This window comes from Pseudophryne corroboree, chromosome 7 (genome assembly GCF_028390025.1).
Source record: "Pseudophryne corroboree isolate aPseCor3 chromosome 7, aPseCor3.hap2, whole genome shotgun sequence".
Lineage (NCBI taxonomy): Eukaryota > Metazoa > Chordata > Amphibia > Anura > Myobatrachidae > Pseudophryne > Pseudophryne corroboree.
In genome coordinates, this window is record NC_086450.1 from 420,724,714 (window position 1) to 420,742,359 (window position 17,646).

A 17,646-nucleotide genomic window follows, 5' to 3' on the forward strand; every position below is an offset into this window, starting at 1 on the left:
AAAGAAGTACAGGACTCGTTACCCCAAAGAGCCTTACATTGAGTTGGAAGACTACCGCGGATTCTGGGTATCAGAAAAGTCCGGTCAATTAAAGCTAGGACTCTGCCTAAGTCAAAAAATGTCCTATTATTTGTAAGACTGACACGAAATGGGTGTAAATTACTCTGGAAAATAGTATTTGCAGATTTCCATGCACGTGCAGAGCCGGATCAATCCTTCCAGGTGGTAAAATTGAGGCAACTTCTCCGCTTTATCTCTCTCGAAGGTTTAATATGTTCTCTGTGAAATGCACTGTGGAATATGTGTGCGCTATATAAATATAACACTGGGCCTCATTCATGTTTGTACGCAAATGGAACTGCGATTTTCTAAGCTACGGAGCTGCTAACATTAGCAAGTGAAGCTGCCGCACAGCACTGAAATCAGACGTCAGCCGGGTCCATTGCATACTCATTCGCAGCTGAGTGCACATTCACGATTTACACACAACATCGGAGCTAAGGGTTGGTCTTTGGCTATGCAGAATGGACACGGAAGTATCGACGCAGGTGCCATGTTTTTGGACGTATGAGCTCACAGTTGACGGCAGATACACGCCCCAAAAAACGTCCATGACACGCCTGCGTTTTTGCAACAACTCTCCATAAACTCCCTGCTAACATCTCAAAAAGGTTCCTGTCAATCACTTTTCCATGAAAATCTGATTGCGAGTGAGAGGCGCCTTGCGATCGCAGCACATGTTCAGTCTGACGATAATCTCTCCGTTGCGTGAACATTGGCGGTAGCATACAAACATAAATTAGGCCCACTACGCTTCACTGCAAGACCTACAGTACGCGATAAAATGAAATTTTCCTGCCATGAAAATGCTATCTACCAATATTGCTGTACTCGCGACTAGAGGGGTAATTCAGATCTGATCACTAGCAAGCGATTTTTGCAGCCCTGTGTTCAGATAATCGCCGCCTATGGGGGGAGTGTATTTTAGCTGTGCACGTGTATGATCGCATGTGTAGCAGAGATGTACAAACTGATTTTGTGCAGTCTTTGCACAGCCCAGGACTTACTCAGCCGCTGCGATCACATCAGCCTGTTCAGGACCAGATTTGACGTCAGACACCCGCCCTGCAAATGCTTGGACACGCCTGCGTTTTTCCAGACACTCCCTGAAAACGATCAGTTGCCACCCACAGACACCCTCTTCCTGTCAATCTCCTTGCAAACACCTGTGTGAATATATCCTTCACACAAACCCATCGCTTTGCAGCCGTCCGTCGTGCCTGAGCATCGCGGGGCATACGCATGCACAGTGTGGATCTGCTCGCCCGCTGTGAGAAAAGGCACAGCTGTGATCAGGTCTGAATTACCCCCCAGGTGTGACTAGAAGGGATGTTTAACATGACTGCAGCAATGATGATTGGGCCTCATGTATGCTTAGGAGCGGATCCAGCTAAAGGGTGAACATTTGCACCTAGATAAGGCGTGTTGCGATGCAAATCCAGTTTGTGTTTTTATCCAACAGTTTAGACTATTAGGGGTCCATTCAATTCTGAGTGATGTGTGGTTGAGGTGTGACTGGTACTCAATTAAGATGGTGTCTTAAATGCGCAACATTCTCTAATATATGTAATATGTCAGCATTTATTTCTGCAGGAGAAAGCCGTCAGTATCTGGGAATCCAGGAATTTCTTCTTAGATTTGGACCCTATTGAAGGTGCGGTGGCGGCTCTGAAAGAAATGTCCAACTCGCCTAAGTAAGTCCTTCTCACATGTACAGGAGTAGCTGAGTGCGCTGATATAACGTGTTTAGTGCCACACGCACACGTGTGTTATTACACAACCCTGCGCATACATAGCTTGGTCTGGTTTGGGATCTGCCCTTATGCAAACACTCTTCTTTATTAAAATTATTTCATTCCATTTATGTTGTAAATGGAATGAAATAGATTGTAAGCTCCACTGGGGCAGGGACTGATGTTAATGGCCAAATATTCTCTGTAAAAGCACTGCAGAATATATGTGTGCGCTATATAGGTAACTGGTAATAAATAATAAATAAGTTTGTGTATATATCCGTTTCACAGGCGCATCATGGTAGTGTCCTGTCCATGTAGCCAGAGTTGCATCCTGTTCCGGGTGGTGCATACGGCTAAGGGGATGCCTATTGCAGAATATGCCCAGCACCCTGCTCTCGGCTCCAGCTGGTGGGTTGCAGATTCCATACTCATGTTAATCAATTGAAATGCAATGCCAATATTTAAAAACACGGTGCAACTTTGAATACACAATCAATTAGTGATAAACATCTGTATATTTACTTGTTAAATATATCCACAAACTATAAACAATGCAATAAACAGAACATATCCTACTGTATGTTGCATTTGCAAGAAAACAAAATAATAGATAAGAAGTTACACAGTAATCAAAATACTTTCTAATACAAACTTTGGTGGTCGTTCAAAAGTTCTGTTTATTCAGTTTGTTTTCCACTTGTATTGTTTGATTTCAAAGTTATTTTAGTCCAGTTGAGGTTCTTAGCCTGCAGTAATATGAAACTGTCACAAGATGGAGCTGTAGCACTACTAAACGTACATAAGAGAATGTTCTTGTTTTGCAGCTGCAACCCTGAAACTCTCACTGACCACTGTAGTGTACTTTAGAGTATGTACAGTATGTTCTACAGTTATAATCATTGGCCTTTAAAGTCAAATAATAAATATATGCATTTTATTACAGTCCCTTTATACACATGAAAATTCTTTACACAGTCATGTTCACTTTATATCTGTCTCCATTTCATAAGTTTCTAATCACAATTGAAACCTTTGTACCTGAATAGAATTGTACCAGTAAGGAAGGGTTGGTTTTATCTTGGGAGTGGATGTAGAATACTATGATATTTATGTAACCTGACATAGCAATCACATCCACCCATACGGTCTGCCAAAACATTATTCTGCCAATAATAAATCATCTAGGCAGGAAGCAGGGGGTGTAACTCTCAGAGGCAATGAAGACACCTGCCTCCGGGCTCCGAGCCCTGAAGGCAGAGCCTTTGTGGTTCACAGCGGGATCCAAGTGTGTCCGCTGCTCTTCCAGTGGTGCTCTGCAGTGCACCTGATGCTGCTGCAGAGTTAATCTGCTCTGTCTCAGGAGCCCTGCTAACACCTGCACTATGGCACAGGATGGCCCCTGCCTGTTACCACTCAGCCTGTGATGGTGCACCCACCGCTGCTGCTGGACAGCGAGACCTGACCCACCAGCAATTGTCACACAGTGTAGCTGGAGTCCTGCCAATTCACTGCGAGATCCTGTCTTTGTAGACCAGGTGAGAGTGCTATCTATATAATTATGTAGGTCATGTGTGTTTATACACACACACACACACACACACACACACACACACACACGCACGCACACGCACGCACACATACACACACACACACACACACACACACACACACACACACACCACATTTGTTTTCCCTCTTTAAAAAAATAAATTAAAAAAATAAGGATGGCAACAAATTCCAACTTGCCTAAGGGCATCTGGAATTAAGTTATGCCCCTGGTCGGAAGTCCTCTACTATGATCCTATTTATAAAGCTTGTGTGAAGGACATGCTGATAAGGTTCTCTAGAACTTCTAATGGAGGGTGGATGACATTGCATGCATAAGCGATGCTCATATCCAAGCCATCTACAAACCCAACATTCAAACCATTGAAAATTTCCCTGAGTACCAGATACTGGACATGACCATGGAAGTCACTGAACCTCTCCATATCGATGTCCATGTCTCGGGCATTCTCTTCCTTGATAATCACCCTAGTGCGCGGGCTTCGGAGGAAGAGCCTCTCTATGGCCTTGCGAACGTTTATCACGGACCTGATGAAAGTACGGAGTGGGAAAGGCCTAAAGTGCTGTCCCAAGGTGAGGACGATGATGGTGTTCACTCCTCCACCGATTTGGTCAATCTGCCTGGCCATGTAGGCATCCTCTTTGATGGAGTAGAAGGTCTTGCTGACAAATGGAAAAGTATGCTTCTTCCACTGGACATAAATAAACTTCTCCAGGTTAATTGCTAGAAGAGTCTTTTGCCAGGACTGCATCTCGTCTTCTGTGTGGTTGAAATAATCCACAACTGACAGAAGAAAAGAAGTGGAAGAAACTAGTTATGTATCAGGCAACTATAATTTATCCATCTTTCACTTGTTCATTAATCAACTTTGAAAATTCTTGGTTGATTTTTACCCAAAATGAACAGCAAGATAAAACATGTAAAATAAAAAATACTTACTGTTAATATTTTCTGCAAAGTGTCTTATATATTGGCGGACAGTAGAATCTCCTAAAAGGAACAGCTTTTTGCCCTTGAGAAAGGCTTTCAGATTGTCATTTTCAGTGAATTGTGTCATTTTACAGTGTATGGGATTCCACACGTTGTAGTGGAAATAACCACTAGGCATAGGGTGATAAGAACCCATCCTGCACCTTCCATTTGGTGAAACTTGTTTCTCTGTAGAGAAAGAAACCACAGAACAATTTGCAACTAGCACACAAAATTCCTGCTACCTGCTAATGCCAGTCCAATGTATGGTGATGACCCATCGTAAGATCACGCACAGATATACAGGCTGAGTCAGACACTGCAGCGCCCATGTGTCTCAATTGCAACTACACCTAGGTGATGCATGTGCATAGACTTATTAGTAACTTAAACACAAAGACAGCTGAAAAACATTGGACATTTGCGCAAATATCTGCATTGCGTGTGATGAATAATCAGCGCCATGAACTCTCTCCTACAGTTTTACCACAGCTGAATAGACAGAAGTGTCAAATGGTTTGGCCTAGGCCTATATACAGTATTTCAGTGCTGTGCAAGTATATCCATAAAGTCTTTGCACCTTCCAAAGTTCCAGAAGCTGGAATTAATGTAAAGATTTGCGCAGAGTGTCGTGTTTTGGTTCTAATTTCATCCATGTGTTTTGGTTTTGGTTATAATTTCATCCTCATGTTTTGGTTTTGCAAAACCACCCTCAAGTGTTTTGGTTTGGAATTTGGATGTAAAATCCGAATCTTGGGGTTTGTATTTCTTGAAAATACATAAAAACAGCTAAAATTATGTTATTTTTTTTGCAATCCAAAACCCAAAATTAGGATTTAAAATCCTAATTCCAAATGGCAGGAAGATCTAAATTGAACTCGGTTCAGTTCAGATCCACAAATTTTGGGTGAATTCGGATTACTGAAGGACTGAACCACACTTCTCTATTTTAAAGGGGCAATGATATTAAATTCAGGTGTGTTTTGGGTTTTGCTTTTATTGATACTCTAAATCCAGTTGGCTGAAAAGGCGATGGCTTTGAAAAATATTGCTTAGGAATTTAGCCCTTGAAGTTGGACACTCCCTATCCAAGTTGGCATCATTTGCTGGCACATATGAATTATTTGTTTCAGTTGTGTTGGACCTACAGAAGCTTAAGATATTTAGCATTTGCTGCCTTTATCGATATTGTGGGGGAGATTTATCAAAGCTTGCTGAGAGACAGCTCCTCCTGTGTAACTATCCTTTTACAGGCTGTGTTTGGAAAATGAAAGAAGCTGATTGGTTGGTACTTTATCTCTATCTACTTTATGTCTCTCCAAGCTTTGCTAAATATCCCCCTATGCCTACAGAAGTTGACATAACTATAGGAAATACTTACTGCCGCAGCTGATAACTTTGATTGGCTTTAAAAGTTTGGAAATCTCTAAACCAATATTTGACCTACAACACAGAATTAAATATTTTATGCATTATCATAATAGTTACCTAATGAATATAAAAACTCAAGTCAATACATGCCCTCCCACCATGATAAAGGGGAGATATATCAACTTCAAGCAGTGAAAAGAGTGGAGAAATTGATGAGTGGAGAACTTGCCTATAGCAACCAATCAACTTCTTTTCTAGAACATACAGAACTTGATAAATACTACCTTGAACTTGATCGGTTGCTATGGGCAACTTCTCCACTGGCCCACTTCTCCAGTCTTTTCACTGCTTGATACATAACCCCGCTATCTAGCACTGCATTTCACAGGGATCACATGTATTCCAGCCATCAGTTTGCTTCTGTATATTCTTTGTAATACTGTGGGGTCTATTCACGAAGCAGAGTAAAGAGTGGAGAAGTGAGCCTGTGCAGAAGTTGCCTATGGCAACCAATCAGCTGCTCTGTACAATTGTATAGAATGCAAATTATAAATGTTACTTCAATGCTGATTTGTCGCCATGGGAAACTTCTCCACTGGCCCACTTCTCCACACTTTTCCCTGCTTCTTGAATAGACCCCTGTATCTTTCTGCATCTGCAGCATAACAGTTCAAGCTTCAGGGTCTCAAAAATGTACAGTAAGTCCACCACTGTGTCCCTATAACTATACAGGCCGTCAGGTGATTAGCAAGGGGGGGGGGGGGGGAATACTGTAAAAAAAAAAATTCTGATTCAAAACTTCAATACGTTTTCCCAACCATCCAAATTTACATTTGTATATGATCTTCAGCAGGAAAACTACATGACTGAGTTCCAGGTTGATACTAATCCAGACTCACCAGCCCTCACTCTGGTCTCAAGGATAGGGGCCTCTTTTGACCATGGGAGAGTTTAACCTAAATGCCCCTACTGGCACTTGTTTAAAAGGGCCTCTCACTCTGCTGTTCTAAGAGGAGAACCTGGACTTCAGGGGTATGTCCAGGCATCCTTGGACTGGACCATCCTCCGGCCTCCGCAGTGGCAATAGTTCCACCACTGATTACCACAGATGCAGTCATTGGTGGACTAATTACAACATCGCCCTGGGTCCTTAGCCCTGATTGGTCTCACTTTATTACAACTCTTTCGTTGTCCTCCAAAATAATTTGTTCCCCAGCAACAAATGCAATTACATCCTTTCCCAGTGTTCTGACTTCATTTTAATAATGTTTCATTGACCTCTTGTAAAAGGAACATGTTTTATCAGTTGTGATATGTACAATATAGGCTGTTAACATCAGACTGTACCTGTTAAGAAGAATCTGCTCCACCTCTGTAAGATACGAATGGTCCCGATTGACAGAATTCATATGGGTCAGGGCCTCGCAAGGGAAATCTTGGGGTTTAATGCAGTAAAAAGCCTCTCGATCCCTTTTGTCCATATACCGGCAGACCTCTCTCTCTGTGTCCAGCTGAAAGCCACATTCGCTGTTCACGTACTCGGTGGCACTGGTAAAATTCCCAGTGTACTTAATATTTGCAAAGCCCTGATTCCTTCCTCTCCATAAGGCAGAAACAGCCTCACTCGGGTGCATTAGTAAAATAGATATGTGCACAGAACCCTCCCAAAATAAAGTGAACTTTATCAAGTAAGACCCATCATTATTATCTACAACGCTCCCACTTGCGCTACTGTTTGTAGTTGGTGAATATATTCTGGCTCTTAAATAGTCTCCACCGTAAGATTTCCTTTTACCAGAATAATCATAAGCCTCTACTGTTACATGCAGCTGATTCCCGAGACAATACGTTTCCTTAGTGTCAATGATAGTTGCCTTTGTTTCTTCTGCACTAGTTGCCTCTTCTATGCGATCTATGCTGTTCTGGGGGATGAGTTTCTCCATCCTGTTGAAAATGTCCTCAATTGTCTCATCTGTTTCCATAGGGCTTAGGGGAGAGATCGTGTCACATGATTCTTTTTGTGCTTGACAGTTACACAATTGAAGCATGTTTATTTTAGGGATCTGAAACAACAAAGTAGACGTAGATACTCAGTATACCTTTATATGTTGTTAAAGTCAAAAATATTACATACACACAACATGTAAACTCCAAAAAGAGTGGCCTCTGTGCGTGCGCGTTACCGTCATGCGTATGCATACACGCAAGTTACGTACACAGGTTCGCCACGCGTTTTAACGCATGGCAAGAGTATATACGGTAGCATACGCATTCGCTCAGAAAAGCTACAAAGACATATTCAATACTCTATTCACATAGTGCATAATTTACACAGTCTCCATATACATTGTCAGTGACTTGTATACACTTTAAAGGCAAAACAACGGAGATATTCATCTTTACATGGTGTGAGGGGATGGAGCAGTGTTAGGACTTAGTGTTTGGTATCCAGATGTGCAGTATTTTATGATCTACATTCTGGTGGCTATTTACAGTTTATTGCATGTTTCTGTGTGTAGATATACGCAGAATTGTAATATTCGCAAACTGCTATGATACTCTACTCAGGCTATTCGGCGGGAAACGAGAGGCAAACACCTGCAAGTGCACCCTGGACCAAGCATCGCCCACTGATTCAAACCAACCTATGACCCCTCATGTACTGTAAATAACTTGCCCTCTGACCTATCAAAGAAGAGCTTACATTTCCCATTGTACTGTATTTGGACACATTGTATCAGTGGCGTGCGGTGAGATCAGTGGCTGGTGAGGCACTAGAGCCATAATGTCTGCCAAGTCCCGCTGATGATCCCTACTGCCGCCGAGCCAATGGTCACTACTGCCCCTGAGCCGATGTTTACTACTGTCACCTTCCCTGATGTCCGCTACCCCCGCCACTAATGGCCACCACCCCCACCAATGGATTACAAAATCACCCACCATCAAATGCCCCGACCCCCGTCACTAATTCGCATACAGTACAAGTCCGATGCCACCGAGCGGGTGACAGGGAGATAGTGGGTGATGGAGGTAGTGGGTGACATGGTCAGGGTGACAGGGAGATAGGGGTGACATGGTTAGGGTGACAGGGAGATAGTGGGTGACATGGTAAGGGTGACAGGGATATAGCGGGTGACATGGTTAGGGTGACAGAGAGATAGTGGGTGATGGAGGTAGTGGGTGACATGGTCAGGATGACAGTGGGTGACAGGGAGATAGAGGGTGACAGGGAGACATTGGGTGACAGGAAGATAGTGGGTGACATGGTTAGGGTGACAGGGAGGGAGTGGGTGACATGGTCAGGGTGACAGGGAGATAGTGGGTGACATAGTGGGTGATGGAGGTAGTGGGTGACAGGGTACACTACAGCCAGGCTCCTCAAACAACCCCCCCCCCCATCCCATCACAGGGGGCATCCCAGCAGCACAGATAGCCTACTACTCCCACAATTCACAAGGGATGCCTCCCACTATTTAGGCAGATCCCCCCCCCCCCAATCCCCCCCCCCCCCCCCGCAGTCACAGAAGATGACTCTGTCTCTGCAGCATGGGCGGCCCACTCTCCTTCCCCCTCCCATCGCAGGGGAATCAGTGGATGCAGCGTAGCGGCACAGGCACAGCCGGTCTTTTCCTCTTTCCTGCTCACCTATCAGAAGATCCGCATAGTGGCTCGGGCCGACTCTGGGACTGGGGGACCTCAGGGAAATTTCTCCGCAGCTACTTGTCTGGCCGGCGGCGCCCTCTTCTGCCACGGTGCACGGGGACGTGGAGGGCTGGCGGGCGGGGACGGTTCTTCCATATGGTAAGAGAAAAAAAAAATGACAGGGTGGACACCTGTGCCTTGGTGTCTCCCCCAAAGCTGCCGCTGCCCTATCACATCTTTCTTATGGACAGGGGCGTGCTTTCATATGGGATGAAAGCACGCCCCTGTCAAAGAGGCACTTCTACTAGTGCCGCTTTCATTGATTTTTTGAATGGGCTTTTACTGCCCGATGTTAGGCCCCGCCCCCCGCTTCCGCTCCTTTAATATTGACAGCGGGAGGCACCGCTCTCGGTGCCTCCAAAACACTATTTAAACTTTTTTTTTTCAAAGCTAAATATGATTAAAATAATATAGAGGCTAATACAGATACTTATGACACAGAATATGTGTCATAAGTATCTTTTTTGTATTATTTTAATCATGAATTACAGGGGAGGCACTGCTTCCCCTGCCTCCCCTGACTGCACGTCCCTGCATGATTGTATAAAAGAGAGGCCTCCTGATCCAGGCTGCAGTGCCTAATTCTCTGAGGTCATCTCTCCGAGACTGACTGAGACCTGGATCCAGGAGCGCTCGCGTTTAAACGTATGTATTATTGGTTGTAGCGCTTCTCTCTATATTGTTGTACCTTTTTATCTGTATATTCTTAAGTAAATACTGTTGATGCGTTGGACCACAACATTACATTTAACTACAGGTGTCGCATTCCATTCTTGTTTTGGGTAAGGTGTATTCAGCCACACGTGTCGCTATGTTGTGCGCATAACATGTCGGCGTGCATATGCAACATATAGACACATTTTAGCGGTTATATTTATATGTAGCGGTCGCAGCGGCTCAAACCACAGTGTAATAATGTATTGCTTTTCCTTGTAATTTAACCGAACTTAACAATGTTATAACTAAACTGAGGATGTTGAAAAATCTGTAAAGAGGGAGTCCCAAATTAGCTTTACTGACGTGTTTCATTGTGGTCAAACCCGCTGCAAAAGTACTTTAACACAGAGAAAAATGACTATTTACCAAAACTAATAACTTCTCTAACTAGGCACCCTATAAACCCCTTTATCTAATATTTAATGCTCTTTCACCATAAAATTAAATATGTAAAGCAATAATTAGTTTAAAGGCAAAACCAGGTTGGTTTTGCCTTTAAACTAATTGGCGCTTTTAATCTAGTGACTTTGTTGGTTTCCACAAATTGCAAGCTATTACATTTGGCCACAAGCTTCAGCTGAAAAGCTGAATACGTACAGCCACAACAATGGAGAAGCTTTATATGTGCAACGAGAAACAAGAAAGAATTACATGGTTGGTGCAAGATGTATACAGTATATGATAGTATATAGTAATGATAGTTTTGTGAGTGAATCATAGAATTGAGTACCTGTTCAATGGTCGTGAGGTGGATGTGGCTCACAGTATGGGTGAGGTCCTTTGTGCGCACAAATATACCACCTGAGAAAGGAGATGCGCGTTTCGCCAATGCTTGTTTACAGGAACAAGCCCTGGTGAATCACGCGTTTCCTGTCTTAGTGGATAACTATGTGTTCACAGGGCTGCCAAGAGAAATCCTGGGCCCCGGTACAGTAACTTCCCAGGGCCCCCCTGCAGGGGGTGTGGCCCCAACCTGTTAGTTGCATGGCTGCACCACTTTGGGAGCATGTCTAGAACACGAGAAGTACCCACTCACAGGAGCATGACATACCTCCCAGCAGTTGGGACAAAAGTGTTGAAAGTTGAATAAACTGAAATGTTGACTTGCAGTTGTGCGGTATTTTGAACAGGGTGCCAGCCATGACATATATAGACAGATAGATATATACACACAGGGATGCGGTCATGTGACCGGCAGTCAGGAGACCGCCGGTCACAATACACAGGGATCCCGAAACCTGAACATCCCGCCAGTCGGCATGCTGACCAACAGGGACTATTCCCACTTGTCGGTGTCCATGACACCCATAGAGTGGGAATAAAACCTGTGGTGAGTTCAGCGAGCCCGCCAGGGGCTTCGTTGCACTCGCTCCCCCCGCCGGCCACCTAAATGCCGGGATACACACACAGACACACACACACACGTATATACTGTATATAGGTGGTCATTCCGAGTGGTTCGCTCGCTGACGATTTTCGCAGTGCAGCGATCAAGTGAAAAAACAGCAAAAATGCGCATGCGCATGGTACGCAGCGCGCATGCGCTAAGTACTTTCACACAAAACTTTGTAGATTTACACAAGCTCGAGTGATGTTTTTTCATCGCTCGAGTGATCGTAGTGTGATTGACAGGAAGTGGGTGTTTCTGGGCGGAAACTGTGTGTGCTAAAGGGCGTGTGCTAAAAAACCCAGGTGTGTCAGGTAAAAACGCAGGAGTGGCTGGAGAAACGGGGGAGTGGCTGGCCGAACGCAGGGCGTGTTTGTGACGTCAAACCAGGAACTAAACGGACTGAGGTGATCGCAGTGTAGGAGTAGGTCTGGAGCTACTCAGAAACTGCAAGGAATTATTTAGTAGCAGTTCTGCTAATCTTTCGTTCGCAATTCTGCTAAGCTAAGATACACTCCCAGAGGGCGGCGGCCTAGCGTGTGCAATGCTGCTAAAAGCAGCTAGCGAGCAAACAACTCTGAATGAGGGCCATAGATAGATATTACACACACACATACAAGGCAGGTAGAGAGCCTGGCTGGGCCAAGGTACTTTTCAGGGGCCGTGGCTTATTCACAGGAGGTGTGGCCATACACTCTTTGAAAAAATACAGAAAAAAATTGTATTGTAATGTAAGCACCACCATGGCCACATTGCAGCACAGTACACAGCAGCGTGTGCTGCGTTTAGGAGAAGAGCTGTAGCTGCTGCTGCCAGGTAATGGGGAGGAAACCCTGGCCCTCACTGGGCCCCTCCATCAGACCTGGGCCCTGGTAATGTGTCCCTTCTCCCCCCCTCTCTCAGCACCAATGTGTGTACACAAAGGACCCACCCTGCATGACGAACCTTGTCCACCTAAGACTGTCAGAAGGGTAGTAACTAATTAGCCGACAGTCAGAATGTTGACACTGTAATGTTGAACAGATAATGCTGACATAGTAAGGTAGTAATGTTACTTACAGCAGTTTAATAGTGTTGACATTATAACTCTAAACATGATGGTCAGGTATTGCGTTTAACCTGATAATAAAATAAATACATGGTTGAAATGATTTTAACAAAATTACAACCATATTGGTATTCTCTGGCCAACATTACACTGTCAAAATTCTATCAACATTCTGACTTTCAACAGATCATACCAAACCCTGCAGAACAGGTATTGTCTTGACGTGCATTTGTTAAGGATGTCTTTTCAAGGATGCAGTTGGAACCGGATTTTGAAATGGATTTGGACTTTGGTCTACTCTAGATTCGAAAATGGAACAATTTTTACAAACACTGCAGCTCAGGATCATTATGTGGCCTCTCCTCACCCCTCCAGCTGAGAACATCAGGAATGCCTCCGGGCTCACCCCTCAAGCGTACTTCAGCCCCACTGTGTGGTATTTCTTTAATGTGTACCTCTAATGACTGTACACCCTGTCAGCGGCAATCTATGCAGTGCACCTCAGATGGTTGCCTCAGATGGTTCATACGCAGCAGGATGCAAAAGTGTCAGTTTTCCCATATCTGCCTTGGGCCATTGTATGGCTCACCTCCCACAGTGTAACCTTCGTAGTGCACCCAACATGGCTGCCTCATCTGGTATTCTTGAGGATGGGATGAAAAATACATGGACTTGATAGTTGTATCCGAGTTAGGACGCTGCAACCATCCGTTTTTTGTCATGTCTTCTAGGTGTAACCTATTCCACCCAGGGTGCGCCCAAGATGGCTGCCTCACCTGGTACCTATTCCACCTATGTGATGCGTCCAAGATGGCAGCCTCACCTGGTACCTTGTGAGTAGGCCCGGAGCTACCCGCTCAGCAAAGGGATGCAAAGCAGGTAGGCGCCAGGCAGGAGAGGCGCTCTCCCTGCTTTGCATCCCTGCTGCTGCGCCACAATGTCCCCTCTGCTGCTGACGGCTGTCACTGTAGTGTATGACAGGCAGCAGCCAGCCCTGGCAGCTTGAAGCCGTCCTCCACCCCCTCCTCCCATGACAGTGATCGTGTGCGCAAACAGTGAGATACAACGGAAAATGGTGGCTGCGTGACGTAACACGCAGCCGCTGCGAACCTAAGCATGGCAGGTAGCTTTCTGCTTTCGCAGCTAGGGTGCGCTGACAGAGGGCTACCCTTAACATGCCACCGATTCGCTGCTGAGTGAATCGTTTACATGTTAGCGGGGGTGGGTGGTGGGGGCCCGGCATGCTGGGCGCACTTGCCCTGTGCTGGGTGTCCCCCCACATGATAGTGTAAAGGGTTGTAGTTGTACAGTTTTTCTACAACTACAACCCATTGCTGAGTTAAGCCCACAATGCAATGCTAGCATAGTTAGACAGCTGCACAAACTAGAAACTCCTAGGAATAGCTGGGTGGAGTGCTGACTCAAAGGGAAGGCAGCTACTTTATAGTAAAGTAAAAGACAGTCTACCCACTCTAATTTGTCAAATGTATGAAAAGGTGCATCAGAGCGGTGACTGACTAACACCACAGATTAGCAGATGTGTAGTGTAAATGGGTTCCTGCATCCTAGTTCTGTCTTGTCATACTCATCCACCCCACCCTCCTCCTTTTCATAGCAGGTGTTTTTAATTAATGAGTTGCAGCTACTGTAGGTCCTGCTAGCATTATACTGTATGTAACCTCAGCGCAGATGTAACCGAGAGATGAACGGATTGTACCCTTGTTATCAGAACAAATTTAAACCTGACTTATGGTTATGCGAAAAATACAAAAATGCAAGTATACACATAGTCAGGGGCAGAGGCACACATGGGTAAGGAGACACACACATGGGTACGGGCAAAGGCACACATAGGTTATGGGCAGAGGCACACATGGGTTACGGGAAGAGGCAGACATGAGTAGGGAGAGGCACACATTGGTAGGGAGAGGCACACATTGGTCGGGCAATGATATAGGGGGAAAACAAAGGCAGAGACAGTGAGAGACATCCACAGGCACACTGGGAGGGGGAGGGGGGCAGACACTGACTGTTGGTATGAGAGATAAACATGTAGGGGTAGAAGAAACAGGAGTGGGCTGTGGGGGGAATGCAGTGCAGTTAGGACAATGTGTGGCTAGACGGAAAGCAACTGTGGAGATCACTTACCTATTCATGCTGGTAACGCCTCCTGTGCAGCCCCCATCAGAGCAGCATACTGGGCAAGCACAGCAGCAGTGTAAGATTCGTTATGCAGTCTAGCTAATCAGAGAGAGGAGGGGTGGAGTCAATGGCAGGGACTGGGCATCTGAATAAAACGAGTTGAGACCGGGGCTGTGTAATGTAATGTGGCTGCGCGCTGCCTAATTACGGTAATAGGTAGTGCGCGGCCAAGTGTGACAGTGTATTTCAGTGGTGGCAGCCGGACCGAGGAGATGAAAGTATGGCCAGCGCGGGGGGGCATTTAACACCCTGCCAGTTCACCACTGACCTGCCACCTTCACCCAATCACAATTGCGGAACTGAATTGCATTGCTGGCTGCTGCCGAGGACTCGGGAGTTGGACAGGCAGGGGCAGAGTGAGCCGGGAGAAATGTGTGAGGGCTCCCGGACGGCTGCCCTGTCAGCCCCGCATAGCGCATACAACATACTGCATATTGTTCACTCTGCTATGAGACAAAGTATGAACACACAGAGCTTCCGTAGCCCTGCAGGAGATAGGCTGTACTAAGATCACATGCCCGCACTGCTGAATCCTCCACCGGCAAGGAAACCCACCCCCTACAAAAGCTTGCCCTCACCATTGTACTGTGATGGCTCTTCATTAAAGTAGCAAGGACACGGAATGGGGAGACAATGGAGGCAGTGCCCCTTCAGGCCAGGAGCCCGGCGGCAAATGACTCCATTGTCTCCCAGAGTTCCGCCCCTGGCAAGGAAACCCACCCCCTACAAAAGCTTGCCCTCACCATTGTACTGTGATGGCTCTTCATTAAAGTAGCAAGGACACGGAATGGGGAGACAATGGAGGCAGTGCCCCTTCAGGCCAGGAGCCCGGCGGCAAATGACTCCATTGTCTCCCAGAGTTCCGCCCCTGCTTGTTATAATATTAATTGTTATTGTATGTACCCATCTGAATGAGGTCAGTAGGTAGGCGGGCACTCACAATATAGTCAAATTGTGCACTAAGAGGGTATTTATCAAAGCATGGAGACTAATAAAGTGGATGGAGATAAAGTACCAACCAGTCAGCTCCTGTCATTTTTCAAACACAGCATGTACAATGAGCGTTAGAAGCTGATTGGTTAGTGCTTTAGATCTCTCAACTTTATCACCCTCCATGCTTTGATTAATAACCCCCCTATGAAACCTCATGTTTATTTTAACTATTATATTGCACACTTGCCGACATTCTACTAGGGGCCACTGGTAGATCCAGGAAGGCTGGCAAGGAAATTTGAGGTGCTTAGCATGATTTTGGCCAAAAATATGGGCCCACTAAACTGCAACTTTATGACCTCATCTGGAGGGTCTCTAACAGTAAGGTTCAAGTCCAGGGCACGGTACCCCCCGGGCCAGCACAAGGCAGCCGCCCCAAGGCATCACAATAGTGTGTTGAGAGTGTTACCTAGGTGAGAGGTAATAATTAATAATTACAGTGCTAACAAGTGTTACATTAGTAAGAAGCAGCAGCTGTGTGTTCAGAGTGTTACCAAGGTGAGAGGTAATAATTAGAATGTTAACAAGAGACATGGTGCGGAAAAAGGCGTCATGGCAGCCCTGCCCTCCGCTGCGCAATGCTGCAATTTGTGGCACCAGGGAAGGGTGCTGCAACTTTCCGTGAATTGCGCCATAGATCCAAGTGGCTTAGCTACTCTCTGGGACAGTTTCCAGTAGGCAGCTACTGTATGGCATATTGGTGTGTGGTATTGTGATTATGATGTGCCTCTACTGTGCTCCTACATTCTTGGTGTGTATTATGTAAAGACAGTCGTCACGATGGTGCACTCTTTTGTACCTTTGACAAAATGTGGGTAAAAATGTCACCAGTGTTTTCGCCAGTCATAGAGCTTTTTATCACCTTTCCATTTAAATCAAGGGGCAACCATAAGTCATTGCACTGCTCACACAGTCGGTAACCTCCATCATCTCAGAAATGAAAGGTTATTCATCCTATTTTGAATAAAAGTGGTATAATGCTCTAGAGATGAGCGGGTTCGGTTTCTCTGAATCCGAACCCGCCAGAACTTCATGTTTTTTTTCACGGGTCCGAGCGACTCGGATCTTCCCGCCTTGCTCGGTTAACCCGAGCGCGCCCGAACGTCATCATGACGCTGTCGGATTCTCGCGAGGCTCGGATTCTATCGCGAGACTCGGATTCTATATAAGGAGCCGCGCGTCGCCGCCATTTTCACACGTGCATTGAGATTGATAGGGAGAGGACGTGGCTGGCGTCCTCTCCATTTAGATTATAAGAGACTGAGAGAGATTTACTGGAGCTGACTAGGAGGAGTACTGTTACTGTAGAAGTGTAGAGACTGAGTGGAGAGAGTTTACTAGTGAGGACAGTGCAGTTTACTTTATAATCCGTTCTCTGCCTGAAAAAAGCGATACACAGCACACAGTGACTCAGGGGTACATTTACTAAGCAGTGATAAGAGCGGAGAAGTGAGCCAGTGGAGAGGTTGCCCACGGCAACCAATCAGCACTGAAGTAACATCTATAATTTGCATACTATAAAATGATACAGAGCTGCTGATTGGTTGATGGGGAAATTTCTCCACTGGCTCACTTCTCCACTCTTATCACTGCTTAGTAAATGTACCCCTCAGTCACATACCATATCTGTGTGCACTGCTCAGGCTCAGGCCAGTGTGCTGCATCATCTATTATCTATATATAATATTATATATATCTGTCTGACTGCTCAGCTCACACAGCTTATAATTGTGGGGGAGACTGGGGAGCACTACTGCAGTGCCAGTTATAGGTTATAGCAGGAGCCAGGAGTACATAATATATTATATAGTGAGTGACCACCAGACACACAGTGCAGTTTATTTAATATATCCGTTCTCTGCCTGAAAAAAGCGATACACACAGTGACTCAGTC

At 45.5% G+C, this 17,646-nt stretch overlaps 1 protein-coding gene across 1 annotated transcript in view; it reads right to left on the minus strand.

The window, feature by feature from the left end:
- Positions 1–2,383: 2,383 nt before the first annotated feature.
- Positions 2,384–17,646, minus strand: part of LOC134943812 (NXPE family member 2-like) — a 75,014-nt gene continuing 59,751 nt past the window's right edge. The window contains exons 3-6 of the mRNA XM_063932429.1: positions 7,051–7,766; positions 5,714–5,775; positions 4,303–4,521; positions 2,384–4,146 (exon numbers count right to left, since the gene is read on the minus strand). Coding sequence (XP_063788499.1) covers positions 3,602–4,146; positions 4,303–4,521; positions 5,714–5,775; positions 7,051–7,766 — 1,542 coding nt within the window. The 3' untranslated portion in view covers positions 2,384–3,601. The remainder of the gene's footprint in view (positions 4,147–4,302; positions 4,522–5,713; positions 5,776–7,050; positions 7,767–17,646) is intronic.